The following is a 27,992-nucleotide window of genomic DNA, read 5'->3' as shown; positions in this document are numbered from 1 at the left end:
AGAAAAAATGCAGATGTCTTCATTCACTTAATTTATAGCTTTAATTTTTGAGACAATTTAGCTCCAGCTTGCTTTTGGGGAGGAGGGGGAATATAGAGAGTTATAAGACAAGGGAATAGCCCTAATGGCAACCCACCAAATGCATTCAAGAATTCTTGGCATAATTTACCCCTTTGCATTGTTTTAATGTTACAGTAATCTGTTTAATGGTAGCACTGAATGTGTGGATTTAAGTAGATTTCTTTTAAAAAGCTTCCTTTAATTGCTCGCTTTAGACCTTTGTATTTAAGTGAATTACATATACTTTGTACAATGCCACACTGATTTAGTCTACATCAGCAAGTTGTAGAAGTAATTGCTGCTCTTAACTTCTGTTATGTGTCAGTTTATATCTTTACCACAGCTACTAATCTAAGATGGCAATACTTTGTCCACAGGAATCTTGTCAGTTAAAATGTATTGAAGCCATCCATTAATGCATTCTTCTTTCAGTCTTTTTTGACACACAAGTCTAGTATTCCTGATGCAGGGAAAAGTAGGAAGTTACAGGCAATTGTCTTTTCCTGAACTTGTTTGGGTTGATACTGATACCATGAGAATAAGTTACATATGTTCAAAAACTGTTAATAACTTAAACTTCATACACTTATTACAAACACTGCAAAAACTTAACAGTTTAGATAAGGCAGTAATGCTGATGTGCTGTTCATCATATAATCAAACTGTTGGGCAAGGTAAAGGCAATCTTGGTTGGCTAGCTGACAGAAGCTGCCACTCAGCTTGTTACAAACACCACACCCTGAATTGCACTTGAAGCTTGAATATTCCTCTATGTACATCTGGTTCCATCTTATATGCATGTTTTGTACAGCAGTATATTACACACAAAGCTAAGTTAAATAGATGCCCACAGAAAAGCACCTCTTATAAATAAGGTGTACAAATTAGAGTATAATAAAGGTAGAGAGCTAACTTTTTTCCCTTTATGTGTGATGAATTTCATGAAACATTAGCTCCCGAGGTATACTAGTTTCTGGGCCATAGAGTTTGGATGCTCTTCTTTCAAAGGCAGCTACCATCTGTTTAACAACTTCATCAAAAAATAGTGTAGCAAGTTGAGAGTGTAGAAGTGAACGAAACTCAAAAGAAACCTGTTTGAGAAATCAAGAAGAAAGATTGTTCTAGCATCTACCATTTCAGTGACTTTGATAAAGCAAGATTAAATAATCTGTTTACTTAAGGGTATTTTTAATTGTATATCTAGCACAATTTTTTTTTTTAAATTGTAAGAAGGGGAGATCTAACCCTATGCAAATGAAGTTTATATATCCCTCTGAAAAATATCAAGTGAAAACTCATGAGCCATTCAACCCCAGTTCATTTTTAGATAGCATCTTTCATACATGCTACAGCCCAGAATACTTTAGTAATAATACAAAAGCACAATAGCTATTTAAAAAAAAAAGTGAAGATGGGTAAATAATGCATGCAGTTATAAGTTAATGACTGAGGCAAACTGACACCTAGGTAAATGAGAGAAAAAGTGTGAAAATAGATTTGCATTCAGGTGAGTAAGGGCTAGCAGACATGGAGTTAAGGCCAGAGATCATTTATGGGTGGCACTGAGCTAGATCCTGAAATGGAGAGAGAATGTGTAAACACAATTGAACACAAAAGGCATTTCATTTTAACACTAAATCTAGTTTTTACCTTGACTTGTGGTTGTCATAATATGCTATAGCTACATTTAAAGCAAGGAAAGAATAATATGGCAATTAGGGAGGAAGACCAGCTGCTACTTTTCCACATCCCATCTTTCAGTGATTAAGGCTATAGCTTTAACTTTGCTGCAAACCACATTTGCTGCTCTCACCACCTTTGGATCCAAGTATTCCAATTAGTGAATGGTCTCTCTTAAACACAAAATGAGAACTGATTTTATACAGCACTACTGTATTAGTTATAAGCAGCAAAGCCTAAGACTACTACAGTCCCAGATTTTGGATCCTATCATTCTCTCTAACCATTTAACTATTCTTGCATTTAAACCAAAAATACCAGCATAAAATAAGCATTAGGAAAGAGAAAGGAAGCTTAAATAACTCATGACAACCATGTTACTGTTTACATGAAATAGCCTGTCATATTACTTGGTACTGTCCATGGTTTTAGTTTAGTGAGGGAACACTCATCACTATAAACTGGAATCTTGTCTTAACTCAGTTATATTGGTTTTGCATACACAAGTCACCCTAGTAAGAGAAATCTTTTTACAAAATTCCTATATGGTTTAGTAGGTGATAATTTACCACAATCAGTACTAAGAGCTGCAGAACGGTGTTAAGATGTACTCAGCTGCTGCAGGTGCACTCTTTCCTGGAAGATGCTTAAACATCATGTGTCATTCTTCCTAAGAGTCAGTGTTAAGAGTGGTGTCCCAATTAAATTCTAAATGAGGCACTCATAGCCTGCCTATAAATTGACCTTACAGCTTCAAATAGATACAGCAGTCTTCCTCTTGAGTTGTGTGGAATGGTGTGCATATTAATCTACTTATACAAGGGTTTTAAGCACGTGCAACTTTACTCAAGCAAGACAAGCACATTTTGGCAACTCTAAAAGTTCTTTAGGGAACAAGAACTACAGGGCAGAGACCAAAAGTTGGGTCTTGCAAAAAAGTATCAGTGTTTAATTTTGTTTAAGAACTTCAGATACTACAGATTTTTCCAGTGAACTGCAGATAACACTATGCTGTATTCAAGCTATGTAGGAAGAATGGTTAAAAAGAGCTAAAACACAGCTTAGATCTAAGATACCTCTCATTCAGAATTCACTGCTGACTTGGTTGAAGACTGCACAGTAGCCTGCAGGAACAAGCAGCAGCCCACAGCTCAGATTTCTATTTTTGCATCTAAAGCTACATCCCTAAAACTACATTTTTAGTTGTTTCACTTAAACCCTCAGTTATTGCAAATAACTTAGTTCTACTCTGGGCACGGCTACACTTGCAGATGTAGAGCACTTTGAATTAAACCAGCCTTCGCAGAGCGCAGTAGGCAAAGCGCTGCAATCTGTCCACACTGACAGCTACAAGCGCACTGGTATGGCCACATTAGCAGCTCTTGCAACAGCCACAGAGGGCAGTGCATTGTGGTAGCTATCCCAGCATGCAAGTGACTGCAACATGTTTTTCAAATGGGGGGGGAGGGCTGGTGGAGTGTGACAGGGAGTGTGTTGTGTGTATGTGGGGGGAGACAGCATGTCAGCATGCTGTCTTGTAAGTTCAGACAGCAGCAGACCTTCCTCCCCACCACCTCTCTCTCTCTCACACACACACACACAGCATTCCACAGTAATGGTTGCTGTGTCTCGGAGCAGATAATAGAGCTTTCAAAGGGCATATCTGCATACCTGCAGCGATTCCAAAACTATGCCAAGAGTGGCCACTTGACTTAAGGAGATTATGAAATGTTTCCGGAGGCTGATCAGAGCGCAGTAATGCAACACCTCGTTCACACTGACGCCCAGGCATTTCAGCCAAGGCGCAACAAGCGTTAATCTTGCTGAGGTGGAGTACCACGAGTGCTCTACGTGCCTTGCTAGTGTGGACAGGTAGTGAGCTAGGGCGCCTGGGGTTGCTTTAATGCGCTCTAACTCACAAGTGTAGCCAAGCCCTCTGTCACATTCCAGAAGGCTGTGGAGAAGTCTCTGCTACTTCTGTTCCCAGCAGTATACACTGTTAAGTGATGTCAAAGATGATAAAATGTTTTATTCAGAGAGCAAGCATAAGGAATAACCATTAGTGTGCTTTACTTTTCTAAACTCGGTACAAACATTTACTAATTTATGGATTTACTAATCCATAACACCACACCGGTAAAGTACTGTAGATACGTATTAATCTTAGTTTTGCAGATGGGGAAAAGACTTAAATTACTTCGCTGTAGACACACAGCGAGTCAGCAACAGAGCAAGATTAGAATTCCAAAGTGCCTCACTCAGAGTCCTCTTCTACATCCAACGAACTCAACTGTCTCTACTTCGGTTACTGATACAAACCATTTACCTCTTCAAAATACGGTGGATGGCAAAGGGCCATGATAGCAGTTCCACGTAAAGTCAAACAGTGTCCATTTTAAGGCCAATTTTGACTCCCTTTAACAACCTAGAATGTCATAAAGTGGTTTATGTAAGATTTTTTTTTTTTTTTTTAAGTTTGTGTTTCCTTAGAACAAGGTATCTGGATTATGGGATTTAAAATCAGTCATTCTGACTTTCTCAACTCACACAAGGTTTGGGATAAAGCATTCAGCATTTCAGCACAATCAGTGGGAGCTAGCATACTGCTTTTTTTGAGGAGCTTTAGGACAATAAATTTTTCTGGGGAGCTTTTACATTCTATGAGTAAAACAGCTTGGGGGTCCATACATCTTGCAAGCTTAAGTGGCATGTCCTGCAAGATAAACAGTTTAATTTTACAAGCATCTGCTTGTTTTCCTATTACTGAACTTGTGATGTCCCCAATCCCAATAAATGGAAGGAGATTAGCCAATGCAAGAGGGTCTCAAATTACAAGAGGCACCAAAAGAGCTCTCTCCTATTTACAGGAGAGAGAGTTTGTTAAATCAGGGAACTCCAGCAGATGGCAACAATATCTACCCACACATGAGTACAGCATTTGCTGCTGTAGGCCAGGCTGTACACGGAGGTACAAGTTTTCAGGTAGGTCCCTGGCTTGGGAATGACTCCCCCAAAAAAACACACCTCTCTCTCTCTCTCTCTCTCTCTCGTCAGAGAGAAAGATACACACACAGGAATTAGGAGATAAATTTAAAAAAACCAAATAACTAAAAAGGGAGATGGGCTAACACAGTTTTGAGCTGCAGTGGTTTCCCATCATAGAATAGAGAGGCGTTATTTTCCCTGAATACAACTCCAGTGTAACTGTCTGGAATACTACATCTAACTGCAGCCACCTCATTACCAAACCATATAAACTGCATGCAGGCAGTTCATAAGGGAGCAAGAAGTGATTAAGGGACTGGAGCACTTATGTGGAGAAAAGACTAGAACAGAAGAGCTCAATACATACAGCCTGGCTGAGACAACCAAAAAGGGACTGGATAACAGTACAAAGGAGGAAGAAGAAAGGTCAGTACACAAAAAAGGAAAAAAAGAGTCTACTCCATGCTAAACAGCAGAGGGAAAATACCACTCCTCTCCACTGGAATCCTCTCCATTGGAATATTTAAAAGTAGAAGTTAACATGAGAACAATCCTGTATTTGTGGGGCCACGGTCTATATCATCTAGTAGGCTTTTCTATCACTGACTTAGACAAATACATATGGGATAATTGTGTCTGGCAGCCTGGAAAACACCAGCATTAAGTGCTTAGTAGTTTGAGGGGAGGAATATACTCAACCCCTTGAACTATTTCATTGCAGTGGAAGCTAATGTTTTCATCAAAGAAGTATTCCCCATGAGGACTAGAAAGGGAAGTTTTCACATGGTAAAGTTTAACAGTAACTTTTGTAAAGTTAACATGATTTTTCAGTGCATGTGCTTAGCATATTTTTCATTAGTAGCAGCACATTTGTGTTTATCATGGCTGTAGTTTGCTTTTAAGTACATTTCCATGTCCCATTTCAAGCAGTCAGTGAGCTTAATTACCATACTTACTGAAAAATCCAAGGTGCATGTTCTTGGATAACCTGGGATTCCTGGACTGAAACGCCACACTGTTTCCAGATGATTAAATAGTTTCCCATCTGTGCAGGATGCCTAAAAGAAAGTTTAAGAGTTAAGCTAGAACTATGCTTTCGTACATTAAATATACGAGGCCGAAGTATTTCCTTTTGGAAGCTGGTATTAGGAAAGTTAATGTTTTCACATTTCATTACATGTTAAAAGGCATGGCGCAGCTAAGAATTTCTCCTGCATTGAAGCCAAGAAAAGACCAGTTTACCTAAAATAATTTCAAGCAATGTAATCAAGTTATCTACATGACGAGCAGTTCTTAGGTAGAAAAAGGACAGTGTGGAGGGGGCCAATTTCTGTTCTCAGAGCCACAACAGATTTCAAACCAGGTGCACAGAACTAAGAGATCGACGTATGTAGGACAAGCAGAATAGTGCCCTAGTATTGTAAATTGCAATCATTTAGTACCATTGTGTTGTAAGTACCATAGTTTTAAACAAGGCATCTGATATTTAACCTTTACTATTTCTTGTGTATAAATTATATGCACTGAAATGCCTCCAATATTTGTAATTACCTTGTATAAATGGTCTTAATTTGTAGCTATTGTCTTTTGATGCTAAACAGTATTAGTGGCTATATGTTAAACTACCGTAGGTCTCAACTGCAGCCACCTCTGTAAGTTTGAGAGTTCACAAATATTATTTCACGAGAAATGCATGTCATTAAGGAACATATTCTACCACTCTCACTGAATGAAGATTCTCATTGATTTCAACGTAAGGGATTAATCTATAGAAGAATAGCAGAATCTGGCCATAAGTACACGTATTTGGCTTCAGTTCCCAGCAAGCAGTGTTTACGGGCGGATCTGATTAGAGTCCTTGCCTAAAGTTTTATATTAGGGGAGTATAGTGGTGTTGGCTTTGTAACCTCCACTCTGGGATTGAAGATCAATGTAGCCCTTATTTTCACTCACTCTTGTTTGCTGTCCAAATCCAGATTTGGGCTGGCCATACTTCCAGCAGAGGATTGAACAATGCTCCCTCTTCAAGAATCACCTAATGCTGCTTCCCAATTGCCTTGGAATTTTCAGAAAGAAATTACATGGTTCTTCCTCTACCCTGGGAAACAGCATGCTGCCATTGCAACTCTTCTAGCCTCAATGGACGCATCAATACTAGAATTTTTTTCCTTCACATCGGCCACTGTTGATACTAACGATTCAATGCTGTCAGCAACAGCAATGGTGGATAGGCGCTGCTGGTGTTTTTGCCACCATAATAACACAAGTTAGAATGCCAGCAGCTCCTTGTCTATGATACCATTCCCACTTTGCCAACACTGATGGATCTGAATGGTGGGAATTTTTAGGGAAAAAAAAAATCCTCGTATAGACAAAGACAATAGGTCTGGGAGAGACCTTAAGCACCAAAAATAGATTTCTCCCTTCACCACTCTTAGGGGTGAAGTACTCTAGTCCAGCGGTTCTCAACTGGGGATCCACAAGCCCTTTCAGCGGATCCACAGAGCCCCGTGGCTGAAACCCAGAGCCCCTGCGCTGAAGTGGCACAGGGCTGAAACCAGCACACCCCGAAGCCGGGAGCGGTGCGGGGCTGAATCCCATGTCCCTTTCCTCCTCCCCCCCCCCCAAGCTGGGAGCAGTGCGGCTGAATCCGGCACCCCCTTCCCTACCCCTCAAGCTGGGAGCTGCGTAGGGCTGAATCTGGCACCCCCTTCTCCCCCTAAGCCAGGAGCAGCGTGGGGCTGAAGCCAGGAGCCACACTAGGACCGTCCCTGCCCACCTGTACACAGCCCCTAGCTACTACCTGCCTGCACCCTGAGCTATCCCACTGCCTGCACACAGCCACTAGCTACCCCCCTTTGCACCCTGAGTCGTTTTCAAACTTTTTGAACTGACTCCCCCCTTTGAGTTATATTTTTTGGTTGCATCCCCCCACAGCCCAGACAGGCTGGGTGGCCTCCTGAGTGAGTCGGGGGTGGAGGTGGCACTCCCTCCCTGGACCCCACTGTGCAGAGCTGTCTCGAACCCTGCCAGCTCTTGCCCACTCCAAAACAGAAGTAAAACTATGCCTATGCCCAAGGGTCCCCCCCAAGCCCAGAGCCCCAAGTCCTCCCCCACCCCCAAACCCCACTGGGCTCTGGCGTTTATAGCATGTTGAAGGGGGGCTCAGCAAGAAAAAGGTTGAGAACCCCTGTTCTAGTCTTCTCCAAGACTAGATATGCTCTTTTAAGGTGAGCTGTAAATCTAAGAGATAGTTGATGAAGCAGCCTGATGCCTACATTCACAGTTCTCTTAGGTCAAGAGCCAGTCTTGTAGAAAAATAGTAGGGATAGAGTCCAGTCAGCATGTGAAACCTGAACTTTCTGCTGTAATTGTTCACCTGTCTCAGGTCCTGATTTTTCCCCCCCCAGAATGAGAAAGTTCTTTAAATAAAAGCCCTTCTCCCCACTGTACTGTCTTGGCATCTTATATCCCCCATACTTAACAAGGAATCCATTTCTGCTCTTAACAGTGTTTTGTAAGAGGAATCCCTGAAAAGAATGGGGATGGGAGAAAGAGCAGAATTGGACTGCTTAGCCAAACAATTATCTTTAACACAAGTTATCTATGGCAATTTTACTCCATGCTGCAAGAAAATGGATGAGATGATTCCCAAAGTGAAGGAAAGGTGTGAGACAGAAAAGTGCAAAAGAAATAAGAGATTAGGTTCCCGAGCAACCCTTGAATTTGAGCCTGAGTAGGTGTAGAGGACAAAAGAGCAGCTGAAGTGCCAGACTTCTGCTTAAAATGTTGTCCTTTTAATCTGCCTTTTTGGTTACTGCCATGGTTGGAACGGTTATGAAGAAGGGTAAAAGGAAACAGATGAAAGTTATTGCCTCTACAATGTGAAAGAAGATGAAGCAGGGTTCCTTCTCTTCTGACCAGCTTAACCCAAAAGTCTCCATCTTCTCATCAGTCTTGCTACTGAACAAGCCTTCACCATTAAAGCGCTCCTTCCAGCCAAACAGGCCAAATAATGTAAGTCATGAATGCTGGAGGAGAGTGATGACAGATGCCACAGTTCTTGCTGAAGTGTCTGAAGCATCATGCCCCTTTTTCTTTGAGAAGCGGGAAAGTCAAAATTAATTTTAAGTTTAAAGAGGATTATATAAAAAATATTCTAACAAGCATTCCTTATAATGAAGAGAACTAGGAATTGGTATATACATGTATCACATAAATGGCTGGTTATTTCTCACACAATAAAAAGAATAAAGCAAAGATCTTTCTTTTAAAGACACATTTTAAAAACAATGTTCAATATCCCTCAGCTGTAATTAGGTCTTAAACAAAAGCTACACACACAGTTTTTGAAAATATAGCACCACTCAAAACAGCTTTATGACTCGTTTTTGAATTTTGTTTTGAAGTCATAGTTTCCTGTTTTCTTTAAAGTATTACATTTATACAATTGGATATTAGGAAAAGTTACACACAAGAAATACACAAAATAAGAATTACCTTAACCAAGTGAGGTCTCACTAGGGTAACAACTGATGTATACTTCTCTACCACAGGAGGAAATCCTATTTCTAAGTGGGCTTTGCAGTACCCAGAACGTTTGGATAATATGTCTGACTTTTTACACCAAGGAACAAAGAGTTTGTAGTCCTCCACAACAGCTACCACTTCATACATTTCCTGCATGGAATACCTGGAAATAGAAACATGACATTACCAGTTATAAAACTGTAGTAATTTAAATATAAAAGCTTTTCAAGTTACTATAATTTACGTGGGCAACTTTAATTTTGTATTTCCAAACGTATGAGTTCTTGACTTTGCAGATTTACATCCTTTTAATATTTTAATAGTAACTTATACAGCACTGTAAATGCTGACTACACTTTACAAAAAGTTAAAATGAATATTTTCACTCTAAAAATCATACAACTTAGAATCTCAAAAGATACAATCAACTGAAGACAATATAGCTATTATTAAAAAATGTACAGGTAACTTAGCTAATTAAAAATAGTTAAGAAAGAGTTGTAAGCAATTTGGTACAAATCAGTATTTGCTCAAGGGAAGCAAGACATTGGAATAGATGAGGTGCCACAGGTTAGGATGAGGTATATTGGTAAAGCTAGGTGGGGAAGCCAGCACAGTGCTTACCCACCGTCTGTTCTGTCAAGCTGCTGCTATTAGTCCCTTGCATTCGAGAGCTAAGATCCCAATCCTACAAACACACAAATGAGTAATTTGTAATTTCATGCATATGACTAGCCCCTCATATCCATAAGTGTTTGCAGGATTGGAGCCTAAATTACTCAGTATTTAAAAAAAAAAAAAAAAGCTAAAAGCCAATTTCAAGCAGTCTGCACATGCAATTCTTCAAGATAAAGACTATTGGTACTAAATTTTAGATGTCTCAAATAGGGGGGAACCTTTTAGTCTTAAGTTTAAGCTACTTCTGTATCAAATGGACTTTACCAAAAACAAAAAAACAAATGAACAAACAAAAAAAAACCCTAAAAAGAAGCCATTAGACTAAGATGCTGGATTTAATAAAAACCTCCCTCCGACTTTTTGATAAGTCAATCTCATTCAAACCCTTAGGGTGAAAGCAAGATGGAAATTCTAGTCTTGTCTTGAACTAGTTTTTAAATGGGGTTAATGCAGAACAGATTTTTTTTTAAACTGATTCTGACCCATATACGAAGTTTCGGCCCAGGGTAAATATTTATATCACCTTCATTTGTAATGGTCGAACAACGATATCAAGATAAAAATTTTCTATTATTCATAAAGGCTCTTCAAATACTGTGCAAGTGATTTTCCACAGAACAGTTTTTATACCTCTAGTTCAGCCTTCTAGACTATGGCCCGCGGGACTCTCCTGCCCAGCCCCTGAGCTCCTGGCCTGGGAGGCTAGCCCCCAGTCCCTCCCCCGCTGTTCCCCTCCCCCCTGCAGCCTCAGCTCACTGTGCCGCCGGTGCAATGCTCTCGGCGGCAGGGCCGCGAGCTCCTGGCGCAGCGCAGTGCAGAGCCCAGCCTGACCCAGTGCTCTATGCTGCGCGGTGGTGTAGCTGGCTCCAGCCGGGCAGCGTGGCTGTAGCGCCACCAGTCACTGGTGCTCCAGGCAGCGCAGTAAGGGGGCAGGGAGCACGGGGGTTGGATAGAGGGCAGGGGAGTTCAGGGGTGGTGGTCAGGGGGCGGGGAGGTGGACAGGGGTCGGGACGGTCAGAGAGTGGGGAACATGGGGGTTGAATGGAGGCAGGGGTCCGGGGGAGTGGGGTGCAGTCAGGAAGGAGAGAGGGGTTTGATGGTGTGGCAGGGGGCAGTCAGGGGTGGGGGTTCCAGGGGCAGTCAGGGTACAGGGAGAAGGGGTGGTTGGATGGGGCAGGGGTCCCGGGGGGGGGCAGTCAGGAATGAGAGGAGGGGTTGGATGGGGTAATGGGGGGCAGTCAGGGGTGGGGGTTCCAGGGGCAGTCAGGGGACAGGGAGTGGGGGGGGAGGGGGAATGGAGGGAGCGAGAAGCTGGAAGGGAGTGGGAGAAGGGGCCGAGCCATGCCTGGCTGTTTGGGGAGGCACAGCCTCCCCTAACCAGCCCTGCATACAATTTCTGAAACCTGATGTGGCCCTCAGGGCAAAAAGTTTGCCCACCCCTGTTCTAGACATATGCAAAATTGCAGTAAATTCTATAGAGATACAGATTTAAGTATTTATAATTCTGTAGATCTTTAGCTTTTCATCCCACCCTTTAGCAAATCAGCCCATTCATATGTTTTGCAGATCTGCATGCTTTTAAAATATACAAACTTTAAAAATCCTGTATTATTAGGAAAGCTGATACAACTGCTAGAGGCAAAGCTGCAGGAGTGTTTCTAAAGTTGGTTTCTGTTGGGAAATGATTTTTTGGGGGTGAGCGGGGGTTTGAGGGGGAAAGGGCGGTGAGCGGGGTTGAGTATATGTCAAGTTTGAAGGAAAAATTACAGCTGCTTTTGGAAAGGGGAAAAAAGCTATCTTGCAGAAAAATAATAAAAACAAAAAAAATCTAGCAACCATCTGACATGGAAATTGCCCTCAATGAGACCTGTCAGTCTTCTGAAGAAAACTGATTTTGATTTAACCAGTTATGACCATTTGAAAGTCAAATGTTGTCCACATACAATACAATGAGTATATTTTTAAGCACCACCTGGAGCAAAGATAGGCGGCATTGCATATTATTAGCTACACAGTCAACTCCTTAGTCCTTCAAATGGACTGGTACTCATTTCCAAGAGTTGCTAGAAAACAGACCTAATTAAAGAATCCTCCTGCTGCTCTAGTCTCTTTTTGTTTATCTCCCTCTAACCCTTCAACTCATAACTCCTCCCTTCTGCTTATTTCACCTCCTCTTTTCTCTTTAACCACTCTCCCCTACTGGCTCCTTTCCCTATTATCTTTTGTCATAGGGGGAAAACCGTAGCTCAGACCCATCTCTGTACCCTTCATTTCTTCAATCCTTCAGCATGCTGTGAACTGCCTAGTTTAACCATCAGCTACCTCAGCAACTCCATTATCTTATCCCATCAGGCCTTGTCCGCACATCACCCTCCATCCTGTGCCCAGCATTTTGTCGTCTTCCCTCATACATCTTGTTTAAACTTCACATAGCAAATTCCTTGGGGGCATGGACATTCTTATTTGTTTAAAGTGTTAATTACATTTATGGTGTTTTAGAAATAGTAAGTAAGATCAGCCCATACCCACAAAGTGCTGTGCACCTCCTGATACGCACAGAGTGAACTGACTTCCAACGTGCATAGCACTTGCAGGATTGGACCCTAAGGAAGTATGGGGATGGGTTTAAATTAAAGATTAAAACATTTTAAAGAGCATTTGGAAAAAAATAAATACAAAATTCTGATCTTGAGTTTCTCCTAAAACAACTGGTGACATTACAAACAATTAAAGCAACGTAGAATACGCAGCCTTTTTCTGCTTTAGGTGTCCCAATGTCAGTCATCAAATTGAGAAGAAAGAGATCCTAAACTTTGGCCCTTGTGAAGTAAAATATCTTCACTGTTTACTTAATTGTAATATTAAAGGCTTTTTGCATGTTTCCTAACAATTTAAAACGGAAGTCCCAAAACTGTGGGGCACACCCTGCTAGGAACTTCCAGGGGGCATGGTGGGGAGGGAGCACCACGCAACCCCTTCCTGCCCCCAGCTCTGCTCCAGTCCCGCCACGTCCCTGGCTCCTGCCCCCAGCCTCGGCGCAGCTCTGCTCCTGGCCCTGCCCCCACCCCCAGCCACTGGTCACAGCTCCATTCCTGGCCCAGGGCCAAGACCGAGAGCAGAGCTGCACCTGGGAGCGGCCCCATTCCCAGCCACAGATCCACCCCCAGCTGCAGACCCCAGCCTTGGCCCCTTTACCCCTGTCCGTGTCTACTGACTTCAATGGGGCCAGATTTCACCCTCGGCTGTAGCTCTGTACTTTTGTTTCCCCATCTATAGAACAGGGATAATGCTTCCTCTCCACACACCCCAACAGCAATCTAAGATCCTCAAATGAAAGATGCAATATAAGTGCAAGTATTAGCATGTTCTTGGAGCAAATGAGGAAAAACTAGTTGAGTTCATACCTTTGTTATTTTGCTGGAATTAGTTTTCTGCAGAAGCAGATTAAATGGTTAAGGCATTCTTTCTACTAGAAGGGGTAGCTTTTTAAATTTTATTTATTATAAATTTTTTTGAACACTGGGTTTAATTTCTGGACAAGACAACTAAACCTTTCAAAACTGGCTAGTGATTTTTAGTGTCTTCATTTTTTGGTGGTCATTCTGAGGCACTTAGGTAGAATCTCCTTCCTTAGAAGTTTTTAAGGTCAGGTTTGACAAAGCTGGGATGATTTAATTGGGGATTGGTCCTGCTTTGAGCAGGGGGTTGGACTAGATGACTTCCTGAGGTCCCTTCCAACCCTGATATTCTATGATTCTATGAAAAGGGGCCTGATTTTGAGGGGAGAGATGCTCTACACTTTCTGAAAGTCAGGCTCCTTTAAAATCATTAGTCACCACTAAACATAAGCCATAAACATTTCTAGTATTTCTAGTTATCTACAACAACTTATAGAAAACAAATGCACACACATCTATAAAAGTCTATTTCCATAGTTCTATTATACAAACCCTATAATTCTTCTCTCAGAATATTCTTTTCTTTTGTTTCCGAATGGTGAAGCAATGTTGAAGAAAGTTCTTCTTGCGAAGGTACGGTTTGTTACAGATGCTTGCATTTGAGGAATTCTGCTCATCAGAATACCACATGAAGCCAAGTGCCTGCAATTGTGAAAATGTTTTATTATAGTGTGTTTTTGATTAACAAAACAAATCATTAATGCTTTGAAGTAAGATAGAGAGGTGGGTGAAGTGCAATAAAAGATATGACCTCACCTATTTCGTCTCTCTAATATCCTGGGACCAACACGGCTACAATTCTGCATACATTAAAGTGAGATATACAGGCAATCTGTTCTACAGTATTGCAGAAAATTTTTGATTCAGTTGTGAAAATGAGCTCCATAACAATCTGTAAGCTGTTCAAGATGCAATGTTAACCTTTTTTTGTCTTTGGCAAAACTAAAAATAGCTCCCAGTCATGGAAAAAAAAAAATTGGCACACAGTAAAATACAAAGGCCTTCCTTTAAGACTTGGCTTCAACTCAGTCTGAGGCCATACACTAAACTGAGTTCACTTTGATTAGCATTTCCTGCTAATATACAAGTAGTTTTCAGACGTCATCTCTAATATTTTGTCCCATTCTGAATATGTGAACAGAAAAAGAAGTTTGGAGTCTGAGATACACAGCTGAATACCATTAAAAATACATTCATATTTTTATGTTTCAGATGACAAGAAGTTAGTTTCTCCTCCCCCCTTATTTCTCTTAAAAAGCAAGTTCCTGGCTGCATGGCCTTTTGGAGAGGAAACTACACTCCTTATCCTACTTTAGACATTTGTTTCTCCTGAAACAGTTGAGATCATATATAATCTTGAATTTCAGAAATAAAACCTCACCATTTACTTTTCAGAAATACTTATAAAGGCCATATTTATATTCTCTCAATGAATTTAAGATTATGGAAAAATACAAAGCATATTTCAGTTTTAAAATGTGAATCATCACATTTATAGATCCATCTACACTGTTAAATTCAATACCCTGCTTGAGTTGGGATTTCTCATTGTTAAGAAGCACTAGTATATTTTATACAAAAGTTAACCTCAGGAAGTCCTGATTCCTGGCATCAATGCATTTAAAAGAGAGAGCTCTATTATCTACCAGTGGTCCCTCTCCCCATAATATCTAATGAACTATCTGGGTTTCTATCGTATTTCTAACACAATCAGAGCTGTAACTCTAGAATCAAGCAGTCATATGAATGAGGAGTTAAAAATGGAACTGACCTTCCCCAATAAGCTGAAAGGTTGTTTTTTTTTTTTTTTAAACATAGTGCACTGGTGGATGAGTCTTCTCCTTAACCACTGAAGTCTAGCAAGTTATGATAACTAAGTGTAAACTGCCAACTATTTAAAGAAGAACCTATTAACTTTGCTGGCCTGTGACTGCAAAACACCCACTGATTTCCTACAATAACCAACAGTGTAAATTTATGGGGCAGACATTTAATACATCATGGAAGCATCACATACCTGCTCTGCACTCACCTCAATGGAGCTTTATTACAGGACATTCGAATAATACTGTAATTATACAAGCCATTTTATAAATATTCTTGAGACACAATCCCTGCTTTGAGGAGCTTATATAATAGAAATATCTACTTGAGTAACTAAATTCTATTCAAAGCTATCATGAACACTTGACAAAAATGCTTATGCCCCTAAGAACTGCAATAAGTAACCCTCAATTGTACAACTACCCAGGCTACAGTTGCATTTAATTCTGGTTCACCATGTTAGACAGAAAAGCAGTCTGGGAGGGACTTCAGAAGAGAGCAAAGAACTCTATCACACTCTGGAGAGATAATATATACATATTTTGCGAGGTAATAAAACGTGTGAAACAAGATCATAGACCACAAATATTTAGAATCGTAAACACCAGAGACAGAAAGGAATTACTTGGGATTGTATCGGAGATACAACCAGGAGTATTGGTATGAAATTAGGAAAGGGAAAGTTAGGCTGAGTATCTGGCAAACCCTTGAGAATGAGATCTATTTGACTGTAGGACAGTTGTATCTCAAAAGATGTGACTACAGTCCCATAATTTAGCAATATGCCTGGACAAGATGCAGCAACGGGTACCATATAGAAACAATCTTGCAGTGCCAGAGAGATTGATAAAATAATTAATAAATCCTTATCCATATCCAATTTCTATAAATCTGGCCAATGCACTCAGAAAACCTGGGATAGGCTTTATTTTACATTTAAGTGAGCCTCTCTCGACCACAGACAAAAATAAAGCATGAGAGTTTTTAACTATATATAGTACATTGTCAAAAGTAAATGTGTATTTAAATTTCTGTAATGATACAGTAAAAGTATTTCAAACCATTTTTCAGATAGGCTTGCTTTGCAACTTCCAAATCCCAATTCTAGATGTTAAACAACATAAATAAGGACAATGAGAAATAATTGCTGATCGATAGTGTCTGATTTAGAGTTTTAATACCATTCAAAGGTAGGCGGCTATGATTAACATGAAGAAATTACAAGGTTAACAAGTCTGAAGAGGTTTCATATGGAATACTGCATCATCAGTTTATTTTCTCTTGATTTCATCTGAAGATAAATCAGATATCAAGAATGTGCTGTCTTTGGCTCCGATTCAAGAAAGCATCCTTACAAAAGACATCAGTGAAATACATGATACCAGTGGGACTTAAGCATAGGGGCTCTCTTGAATCAGGCTTTTAACTCTTTCAAGGACACATGTAGTAATGAAGTATTTAGTTTAGGTATATAAAAAACAGTGCTCAACACTCATTGTTCATCCATCTTCAGACACTACATATTCCCAATTTTACAGATAGGGAAACAGATGTAGAGTATTAGTGACTTGTTTAAGGCACAGAGGGCAGATAGCAGCAGCGCTCATATTAGAACTCAAAAGTACTTGGCTTCTAGTCCTGCATTTACCCCTCTCTAGCAACAGGGCAGCCAGCTTTCACATCTTAGTATACCTTTTTTACTATTATCCAAACCAATCACTTACTGCTTTATCTCCAAATGCTAGGACAACAACTATGGTACCACATGTCTTTCAAGCTCCACGGAGTCAACAGTTACTACTGTATCTTACATGTTCAAATAACATATACTCCATGATTTTATTAAATTTAAAAAACTAGATCTGTTTTAAGATTGAAGTTGATTAGAATCAATTACTAGAAGAAGAGAGATATCTAACAAATGATAGAAAAGACATATTAGTACTAAGGATGTGCCACTGTAACCGTGTTCATAGTTTCTCAAATATCAGTTTCATACAGTTAATGTCATCTAGTGGCTGTTTTTGGTCTATGACACCAATGTGACATAAGTTGATCTCACTCCAAATCCTAGTGGACATCAATTTCTCCCTCATTAGTTAGTTTGGTACTCAACACACAGGCAGAGCAAAGCTCACACATTAGAGGGGTTGTAAGCAGCTGCGCGGTGTTAAGATACCACATAGACATCTTTTCTTTTCACACAATTGTGCAACTTTCCACAATGCTCCTCTCTGCACTAGGTGACAAAGGAAAATGCACAGGCCAAAGTACTTTATGGAAGAGTGGTCTGAATGTCTCTCCCTCTTTTATTAATAGCACATTATTGATTAAAACATTCACAGATAGAGGTATGTACTTGGTACATGCATTATACAAGTTATTATAAAGATAAGTTTATATAAATTTGGTACAGATTGGATCTATAGCTAAAGTATTTGGTAGATCATGAGATTGGATCTATAGCTAAAGTATTTGGTAGATCATGAATATAGTGCTTATGAAAACCTAGTAATATCTACACTCCCCTAATTCTTTATCTCACTGTCAAGGACAGAAAGTTCTGAACACACTATCATTTTAAGACAAGTTACACTTGGATCAAAAGCACCTAAACATCACATTTGTTTAAGATAGGCTATAACCATATAAACACAGTTTCTGGAAATGGAGTTTGTCCTCAAACCACACATACTAAAATAATTTTTAAAAAGGTTTCAGAGTAGCAGCTGTGTTAGCCTGTATTCGCAAAAAGAAAAGGAGTACTTGTGGCACCTTAGAGACTAACAAATTTATTTGAGCATAAGCTTTCGTGAGCTACAGTTCAGCTTCATCAAGGAAAGCTACTTTCCTTTAACGAGGATGAACTATTTTAGTATCTCCAGCCCACATTAAACTTCACTTGAATGCGGACAGGACATAAAATTACTTTTTTTTCCCCCTCCAAAGAGGGAAAAAAGATCTCACATTTTTCTACTTCAGTCCCTGTGTCAAACAACTAAATGTAGTTTATGACATCATGAAGGGATTTCGACTCCAACCTATTTATTACCACACACACCTTACCTCAACCTTAACATGGAGGCACAACCAGCAGCTCCCTAATAACAATAAAGGCTGCAAGAGTCCCTTTATTATTTCACTCCTTATTAAAAGAAATAGTTGAGTCCATTTTGCTTTCCAAGTTTTCTTTTGTTTTCACACAATTTGCCTCTAGAATTGAAAGACTGGGTTTAACAGAAACAGCTGTGACACAAAGTGGGTAGATCTTGACTCTTAATCAACCTTATATTTATTAAAATGTCATGGCACAGGTCTTGAAATATGTTTGAAATATACCCCAAAATTATATATATTGATTCAGCTAGAAAGAGTGTCAGTTTGCTAACAGTTAATGCTTTGCATTTCCTTCAAGCAGAACTAGACATTTCATTTACAGTAAAGTTTTTTGGAATCACAATATTCCTGGGACTGTATTTCACCCTTAAATTATCCCCTTAACTCCAGCCTGATGCTGGGGTTACCTAGGGGGGATTTACCTAGCTACCTATTTATTGCTTTTGAGTTGGAAAGAGACCTGGGCCCCTGGACCCAAAATCCTCAGCCAGACGGGGGCTCCGAGAGGAGCAAGCAGTTGCCCCGTTCATCTCCAGCGTGTTCACTCTGGAGCCTACTGACCGCAAGGCGAATGTCAACGCTGCTAATTATCGCCACTCAGCTCCTGGGTGGAGCAAGCAGGGGCCACCTCTCACGAGGTGGGGGAGCGGCTCAAGGGAGATTCCCAGCTCTTATGCGGTGGGAGGAGCCGCTCGCAGCGCGGGGAAGAACGGGCCCCGAGGAGGTCATCAGCCCCTTTAAACCGCCCCATGTCCCTGTGACTGGAGGACCCCGCCTACCTGAGAACGCTTCTGTGCGGCGCCGTGAGCCTTTCGGCGAGCACCTTCCCAAGCGCCCGGCCGCTCCGCGCCATGTTCAGCCCCGCTACCTCACCCCCCCATCCCAGTCAGCCAGCCTAACGGCTGCCAGCGCCAGACCCGCCCCCATCTCTAGCAAGCCAATCACCGCGCAGCAGCAGCCCAGACGACGCCAATCACCGTGCCAAAAGTCCCTCACGTCACTGCTATGTGGACTGCGGTGTCCTACCCTCGACACACCCCCTCCCACACCCACCCCATGACTCTGGTGCGAGAGCGCGACACAGAGGTGCGGGGCCGCGCTCAGTCACAAGGCTTAGGGTTGGCTTTGTCGGGGTTACATAAGGCTGGGAGCAACAGGGGCGGGGCGAGTGCTGGAATCAGCCCATTGATTGGCCGAATGGAGTGACACTCAGCAGCCCTTAAAGTTACACGGGCTGGGGTCGGGAGGAGTAAGACAAGGCTTTGCGGCGTGTCCTTGCGCCCCCTGCGTTCTGCGCGCGGGGCAATTCCCCCACGAGCCTTCTGTCCCGGTTCCCGCCTTCCAGCTCCCCCACTGCCCAGACCCTGCTTCGTCTCCAAGCCTCCCCTCAGACTCTGCCCCGCCTGGTCTCGCTTCCCCGCGCCTCAGCCCCCACCACTGCTTATCCTTGGTCTCCAGCTTCCGGCCCCACCCCTCCTGCCCTGTAGCCCCCTGCCCTCGTCACCAGCTCCCCGCACCCCTCAGACCCTCCCTGTAGCCCCCTCCGCTCATCACCAGCTCCCCCCACCCCTCAGACCCTGCCCTATAGCCTCCTCCAGTGCCTGCCCCTTCCCCTTATCTCCAGCCTCTGCACCCCTCAAACCCTGTCCTATAGCCCCCTTCCCTCATCTCCAGCTCCCCTTCACCGGAGACCCTGGCCGTACCCCCTTCCAGCACCTGCTCCTCTCCCCACCTTGAACCCTGCCCTATAGCTCCCTCCAATGCTTCTCCCTTGGCACCAGTTCCCCCGCCCCTCAGGTCTTGCCCCTTATCTCCAGCTCCCACTCCCTACCCAGGCATAGTTTAACTTCTATATTTTTGGAGCAGCTCCAATCTAGGCAATGGGGCTGTGTATGGCGGGGAGGTACGGGGGGTCCAAATTCTGTGAGGCTTGCATTTTGGGGTGGCAGTGCTCCCCTGCCTCACAAACTACACCCATGCTCCCTTGTCTCCAACTCCCCCATCTACACATTCCAGGCCCAGCCCTGTGGTGTCCAGTGCTCCTGTCCTCACAGACCCTGCTCCCTTGCTACCTGACCACTGCTACCTCCCCCCAGACCCAGCCTGTGATGTTTTTATATTTATTATTTCTAAGGAGAACTGATGGTGCACCTAACTCCAAGTAATAGTACTTTGTGCATAACAAGGAAGTTTACCTTGTGCATTTTACTCAAGAAGTACAAAGGTCAGTGCCTCTAAACCAGAGGTGGGCAAACTACGCCCCGTGGGCCACATCTGGCCCGCAGGACCGTCCTACCCAGCCCCTGAGCTCCTGGCCCAGGAGGCTAGCCCCCGGCCCCTCCCCTGCTGTTCTCCCTCCTCCGCAACCTCAGCTCACTGCTCCACTGGCACAGCGAGCTCCTGGGGCAGCGCAGCTGCAGAGCCTGGCCTGACCCGGTGCTCTGTGCTGCGTGGCACGGCTGCCTGTCGTGGTGCAGCTGTGCTGCCAGCCACCAGTGCTCCAATCAGCACGGTAAGGAGGCAGGGAGCAGGGGGGTTGGATAGAAGGCAGGGGAGTTCAGGGGTGGTGGTCGGGGGTGAGGGGGCGTTTAGTGGTTGGAGCAGTCAGAGGGCAGGGAACAGGGGGGTTGAATGGGGGCAGGGATCCCGGGGGGGCAGTCAGGAAGGAGAGCAGGGGTTGGATGGGGCGGTGGGGGACAGTCAGGGGACAGGGAGAAGGAGTGGCTGGATGTGGCAGGGGTCCAAGGGGGGCCATCAGGAAGGAGGGGGGGTTGGATGGGGCAGTGGGGGGCAGCCAGGGGAAAGGGGTCTGGGGGATTCAAGGAGAAGGGGGGGTTGGATGGGGCAGGGGTCCCGGGGGGGCAGTCAGGAAGGAGAGGGGAGTTGGATGGGGCGGTGGGGGGCAGTTAGGGGGAGGGGGTCCAGGGGTGGTCAGGGGACAGAGATGGGGGTTGGATGGGGCAGGAGTCCCGGGGGGGGGGGGGAGGGGGCTGTCAGGGGGCAAGAAGTGGGCGGGGGGCCATGACTGGCTGTTTGGGGAGGCACAGCCTCCCCTAACCGGCCCTCCATACAATTTCAGAAACCCGATGCAGCCCTCAGGCCAAAAAGTTTTCCTGCCCCTGTTCTAAACTCTGGGGCTTTCAGGGTTACAGAGTCAGCTTTGTAACCCTGGAGAAGTTACATACCTAAGCAGAGGCTGCATGTAGGTCTATTTTCTAGGTATCTTGGCCCTGTTTAAGAGTGGTTAATATACTAGGAACGGTAAGAAATAGTATTCAGAAGATCCAGTTCCACAAGTTGGCATAGTTAGGGAACTATAAAATACTCTCTACCAATAAAAACCAAATTAGAAGAGTTCCTATGGATTTTTTTCCCTTTGAGTAACCAGCTGTCTTCATACACATCACTAACTACGCTGCTCGTGTTCACTAGTGCCACATCTTGAATGCCCTTGAGAATTAACGACATTTACACTCTCTCACTCAGGATTTCAGTTTCTAACAGCAGAATTACTACAAGTTTTTTATGATAGGTTATATCAGTTTATTACAAAAATTTAGAATGTACATTAAAAATTAATAAAAGTGGGTTCAAAATAGGTATTTCAACAGTTAAAATATTTTATGGTGTTATCCTCCACTGTTATAATTCCAGACTATTTTAATAGTTATTAATTCATACTTGTACATAATTTATCTAATTAACAAAAGTCCCAAAAGCACAAGACAATACCATTAAGAAATTACAACTATCTTACAATTATTTTAATAATCCTTAGCCTTTTTATTTACAATATGCCACTTTGAATTTCAGACTTCTCTTTACTCCTGAAGGAATTTTGCGCCACTGCGCATGTGCAGAATTTACATCCCCTGCAAAGGTAAGCCACAAAAACAGTCATGCGACCCTCCCCAGGAGTATTTTTGGGTGCCCAAAGCAGCTCTCAGAGAAGTAAATCACTGTGAGGCAGGGGGCAGGACTGGGGAAGACCAGGCTGGTAGCTCCTGCCCTGCGCCAGGCTCAGCTGCTAGGACTTCCTCTTTCCTTGCATCGTACCCACCCCCCGATTTCTCCCCCAGTTGCAAACTGTGCCCTCCCCTTCTCCCCTGCACCCATTGCTCCTCAGCTTCAGGGAGAGGGATCCCTGCACAGGGAGCTGCTCCCCCATCCGCCCAACCCCCATGGAACCAGACCCCCTCATACCTGGACCACTTCAACAAGCTAAGCACACCCAGATCCCCACCCCACCGAAACCCTAACCAGCTGCACCTGGATCCCCCTCTCACTAGGCTTCTCACACCTCCAGCATCTGTACCCCACCACTGAGCCCCCCAAACCCAGACCCCCCTGAAGAGCTCTATCCTCCCCACACTGACCCCCTCTGATGAGCCCCAACTTCCTTCACCTGGAACCCCCTGCAGAGTCCCATTACCGCTGCACCCAGAACCCCCCAACAAGCCCCTGTGCATCTAGATCCCCCCTGCACTTGGATCCCCCACTGAGCCACCTGCACTCAGGTTACCGCACACAGAACCCTCTCAACCCACCCCTGGATTCCCCCACGCTAAGCCCTGCCACACTTGGTTCCTGCCTTGCCAAGCCTGCCTGCCCACACCTGGTGCACCTGGAGGGAGGGGAAGGGCCCTGGGGTGTTTCTGGGACAGGCCCAGTCCTAGCACTGTCAGGGTTGGGTGCAGCCTCACCACTGAGTCCGAATCCCAAGGGGTAGCTGCACAATGATCTCCCACCTCTGTGCAGCCAGTGGCCTATGCTCCCCAATGCCATTGGAGCCTCCACATTTATTTGACAAATAAAATTTGTAGAGTTTTGCAGAATTTTAAAACATTGTGAACAGAATTTTTTTTTTTTTTGGCGCAGAATGCCCTTAGAAGTATCTCTTTTAACAGAGTCATAAATACAAATTATTCAAGGGTAGTGCCCTCCAAAACTCATATGTAAAAAAGCAGGTTTTATTTAATCTTCACCCAGCCATCTGGCTCCTGACTGAGAGTATTGTACTGAGGCACAGAAATGTAGTGTCCAGTTCTGTATCACTCAATATAAAAATATGCCATGACTGCATTACATTAATAGGCTAATGGAGAGGGGTTTTTGGTGCACTCTCTAATCAGCATCTTCAGTCAAGTGCACCCCCACCAAATGAATTACTATTAGAGCATGCCTCATTAAATTTTACTTTCGTTTTTCAAAAATCCTCTTCTAAAAGGGTTGTGTGGTTTTATGCAATGTATCTTACTCTGTGAAAAGTAGTTCTTACTAAATGAATGGGAAAACGGATTTGTAGATAGAACATTTTAAATGCATGAATCAAATAGTTCAATTGCAATGAGCCATTTTGAAAATCCTTGCTTACTTTTCTAAAAGAGATCCTCTTCACTTGAGTCTTTTCAAAATATATCCTCCTCAGAGTCATCTGTAGCATCCTTGCTATTAGCAATTGCATAAAACTCATTATTAAACAAAGATATCATCTCTTTGGATGGCTGAAACTGGTTGCAGCAAATCTTATTTCGGTGCATATAGGCCCTGATCCTTAAGATATTTTCAAGTAGGCTGTCCTGCAGTCTGTTCTTTAACTTGGTTTTTATCAAGTTCATTTGTGAGATTGTACACTCCACAGCTGCAGTGCTGAAGGGTAAGGTGAGAAGGGCAAGGGCAAATAATCCTAGTTCAACAAAATCCTTATCACCAACTTCATCTGTGTGTTTTGCAACTTCTATCCAGAACTGTTCTATTTGGCTATCTTCTGTGTTCGTCCATGAGACTGCATCCAGATTTCTCCATTGCTGTTTCAACTTGATATGATCCCCTCTACACAAGGACAAAAAAGACAGGGTTGAGAATTCAGGTTTTGTAGGACTGAGAACAACTGAAGGGCTCAGAGCGCTGAGAGATTCTAGATGATGGACATTTGGAGGCAGTCGGAGCTTTATTTGCTTAGCAAACTCAAGGATACAATCTCGACATCTGCTTTGGATGGTATCTACTGTATGTGAGGAAAGATTTGCATTTATTAATTCTGATAGGAACGCTGATCCAAAGTTAACCTCTGAAAGAGGCATGTAGTTCCTGTTACAGTGAATGTCATAATTTACAATGGATGACCATGTTGTAAAGACACAAGGTTTCATGACTCTTTGTACCAAATTCTGATAGAACAGCATTAATTCAGCAATAAGGTTAACTGGATTAACTGTTTCAAATTGAAATAACTTGTTGATCCTGTTAGCTTCCTCAATAAGAGGCTGCAGAAAAACAAGATAGAGTCTATTTACTGGGTCAGAATACATTTGATAGAGAAGCTCAGCACTGTAGTCCCTTTCATTGTCTCTTATAGACTGAAAGTGCAACATCAGAGCTTCATACTGATCAAGTACTCTGTTAATACAAGGGCTAATGGACAGCCATCTTGTCTCAGTAAGCTGCAGTATTTTCAGGAAATTCTCTCCAACACTGATGGCAGCATACAGTTCATGGTACCTCTTCTGGTGGAAAGTGCTATGGGAAAACCACAAGTATGTCCGTGAAACCATGTACTCTATGTTCAATGGAAGCACATCAATGGCTTTTGAAGAACACAAATAGAGAGAGTAACTTACATATTTGATGAAAACTCCACAAGGATTGAGTTCATAAAACTTTTTGAGCAATGAATTTTTATTTCCACATAAGCTTGTATTGAAACCATCAGCAGCAATCCCAACACACCTTTTTATGTTCAGCTTGTTGTCATTTAGAAATGTCAAGAGTGCTTCTGTGATAGTACCACTTCTAGTTAAGTTAATGATCCCTGCAAAGGATGATACAATACATTTAAGCTTGTTGCTGAAGTATCTTACTATCAAGCAAAGTTGCTTTTGTGCTGATACATCTGTACTTTCATCAATGATCAACGAGTAGTGTCCATTGCCAATGTCTCTGAGAAGTTCTTTGTGTACAGTAGGACCAATGACATTTCTAATCAGTGTGGAACATTTTGTTCTATGCAGACTAATATCCTTCTCTGCTATCCCTCCAACAATGCAGCCTAGGTGATCCACTGTGAAAATGCTCATATGGCAAGCTATGTGTGCCGCTAGCTTCAGTGCGCACACATTTACAGATTGATCCATTTTGGCTTGCGTGATATCATCATCAAATGAATTTTGGTTTTCAACTTCAAATTCAAATGAATGTTTTTTCATATCAGAAGAATGTGAAAATAAAGCAACATGTCTCTTGTGCTTTTTTGTTTTACTGTGTGCAACCAAATCACTATGATGGGCTCTGATTTCACATGCGCAGTATTTGCATGCTGCCTTTGTGTCATCTCCTGGTACACTTCGAATCCATTCTTTTAATCCAGTTTCCCTTTCCCAATCTCGACAGTATCTTTTTCCATACTTTTCCCACTTCCCAAGTGGTTTAGGTGCCATCTATGGTCATGTGTTATAGGCTTCTCTAAGAACATAAGATTCCTTAAAAATAAAAATAGACAATTACTATAAAACTCCCAAGATAAAAGTAACATGAACATTTTGAAATCCCTTATTGGAGGATTAACAAAAAATGGTCACATAGAAAAAAAAAAAGGATTTCACCAATAAATTCTGACAACCAGTTCAAACTCTTCAAAAGGCAAAGGCTTGCTAAACCTTTAAAAAAAAAAATCTATATGTAAGTGTAACTCAGGGTCCAAATATTCAAATTTGTTAATTTTCATCTGACTATAGACTGCTAGTTCAAAAAGTTCAGAGGTACTTTAACAAAACTGGTAGGCAGCGAATTTTACAACTGTAGGATGCCTTCTTCTTCCCAAATGGGAAAAAGTTATACAGGTCATAATTAACATGTTCCCCCAAGCTATTTTACTAATAAATGTCTTGTGCCTAATGCCCAAGACTGGGATTAGGAATTCTGGGTTCTATTCCCAGCTCTGTCCAGGCTTCTTGTGACCTTCAGCACCTCATTTAGATCTCTAATTAGGCACCAAAATAAAAATGGACTGATTTTCAAAGGTGTTGAGGCCCTCAAACTCTCACTGACTTTAATGGAATCTGAGGATTATCAACATTCGTAAATTTGTGCCTAATTAGGGATTTAAGTGCCTAAGAGTAGACACACAATTTTAAAAAATTTAACCTCAACTCTGTGTTTTGGTTTATCCATTTATAGGGACAATACTTTTCTACTATGCAGACATTCTGAGTCTTAATTAATGTTTTTGAAGTGTTTTGGGATCTTTGGATGGAAAGCAGTATGTAAGAGAAGTAAAAATTAGTCTAGCTTAATATTTTACAATTTTATAATATTACTCAATATATTACCAAAATAATCTCCATATAAAAGATATTAATCCCCACTCTTCCAAAAAGTGCATACCCTGCATTAAAGGGAAAAAATGTCCACAGAGGATCTAATTTCAGGTTGTATTATAGAAATTATATTATCAAAGCAAAAGGGGAATGGACTGCTCACGTTACTAGTAATGGTATAGAACTCTTAAGGACACTGGTTCTAATCAACTCCCAGTTGGTTCGGGCCAGATTTTTTAAGGTATTTAGATGTCTAAAGATACAAATAGGCTCCTAAATACCTTTAAAAGTCTGGCGCTTGATGACTAGAAATCATTGCTGTCTGGTAGCTGCTTTGTGATCTATGAAATTAGTTGATGGTTTCAGTCCAGTTGCCTACATCAAGTACCATCATTGCAACTATTACACTTGGTGCCAGTCTTAGTAGAGAGACCAAAAATAGAATCGGTCACATGACTAGATCGACAAAAGGACTTGGGCATTTCAGTGCCTAACTTTTAGGCACTTTGCCACCCACAGCCTGGCTCAAGCACGTAGGCTACCCATACAATGCATGGGAAGAGATGGACATCTAAGAATGGGATCACAAAAGCCAGAATAGTGAGCAGGGATCCACCTAAATTGACCAATAGGAAATGCTGAGGAGAGGTGTGGGTACCATGTGCCACCACTCAAAGGCATTAAAGTGCCTAAGTCCACGCTAGACTAAGTGTCTACCTCCACTAAGTATTCTCAGCCATAAACCCTCTTCTACGCTGTTTTGTTTTTTTAAGACATGCCACAGAGAAGGTGGTGGACCCCCCTTAATAATTTTTAGCTCAGTGATTAGACCATTCACTCAGGATATAGATGACCCAGGTTCAGTTCCCCCTCTGCCTGATGTGGAGAAAGGATTTGAACTTGGGTCTCCCATGAGAGTACCCTAATCACTGGCTATGGCATAATCTGATACGAGTCCCTCTCAATTTATCCCATGGAAGCTGTTCCACTGTATATAAACAATTACATATGCACTGGAACAGAAAGAGAGTGAGAATGACTCGATAGCTGTTAGTGGTTTTGGCACTCACCTAGCATGTGAGACATCGAGGTTCCAGTCCCCCTGCTCCAATGCATATTTGATTATTTATAAAAGTGGAACAGTTTCAACAGGAGAGAACGAGAGTTACTTGTCCCAGAATACCCCATAGGCCAGTGGTTAAGGAAATCACAAAGTGAAAGACGACAAATTCAATTCCTTTCTTCACCTCAGGCACAGGGAGAACTGAACCTGGGTCTTTTACATTCTGAGTGAGTGTTCTAACCACAGGGCTAAACATTATAAGGGGGCAGTACCACCACCTCC

The 27,992-nt window shown here is 42.4% G+C and overlaps 1 protein-coding gene across 21 annotated transcripts in view; it reads right to left on the bottom strand.

Moving 5' to 3' along the window:
* Positions 1-22: 22 nt before the first annotated feature.
* The window catches only part of COQ10B (coenzyme Q10B), a 35,493-nt gene continuing 7,523 nt past the window's right edge, over positions 23-27,992 (bottom strand). For 8 of the 21 annotated variants that reach the window (XM_043524859.1, XM_037912863.2, XM_043524857.1 and 5 more), the window contains one exon: positions 21,852-25,810. In XM_043524859.1, the coding sequence (XP_043380794.1) occupies positions 23,741-25,768 (2,028 nt within the window). In that variant the 5' untranslated portion in view covers positions 25,769-25,810 and the 3' untranslated portion in view covers positions 21,852-23,740. Of the gene's footprint in view, positions 1,152-5,681; positions 5,784-9,225; positions 9,419-9,879; positions 9,944-13,883; positions 14,034-14,147; positions 15,345-19,111; positions 19,443-21,851; positions 25,811-27,992 lie in introns of those variants that run through there. The other 13 variants (XR_006284714.1, XR_006284716.1, XR_006284713.1 and 10 more) reach the window with 7 other exon arrangements.

The sequence above is a fragment of the Chelonia mydas genome, chromosome 11, assembly GCF_015237465.2.
Source record: "Chelonia mydas isolate rCheMyd1 chromosome 11, rCheMyd1.pri.v2, whole genome shotgun sequence".
NCBI classification, from domain to species: Eukaryota; Metazoa; Chordata; order Testudines; family Cheloniidae; genus Chelonia; species Chelonia mydas.
Note: the sequence above shows the minus strand (reverse complement) of the source record. Positions and strands in the feature narration are given on the sequence as shown.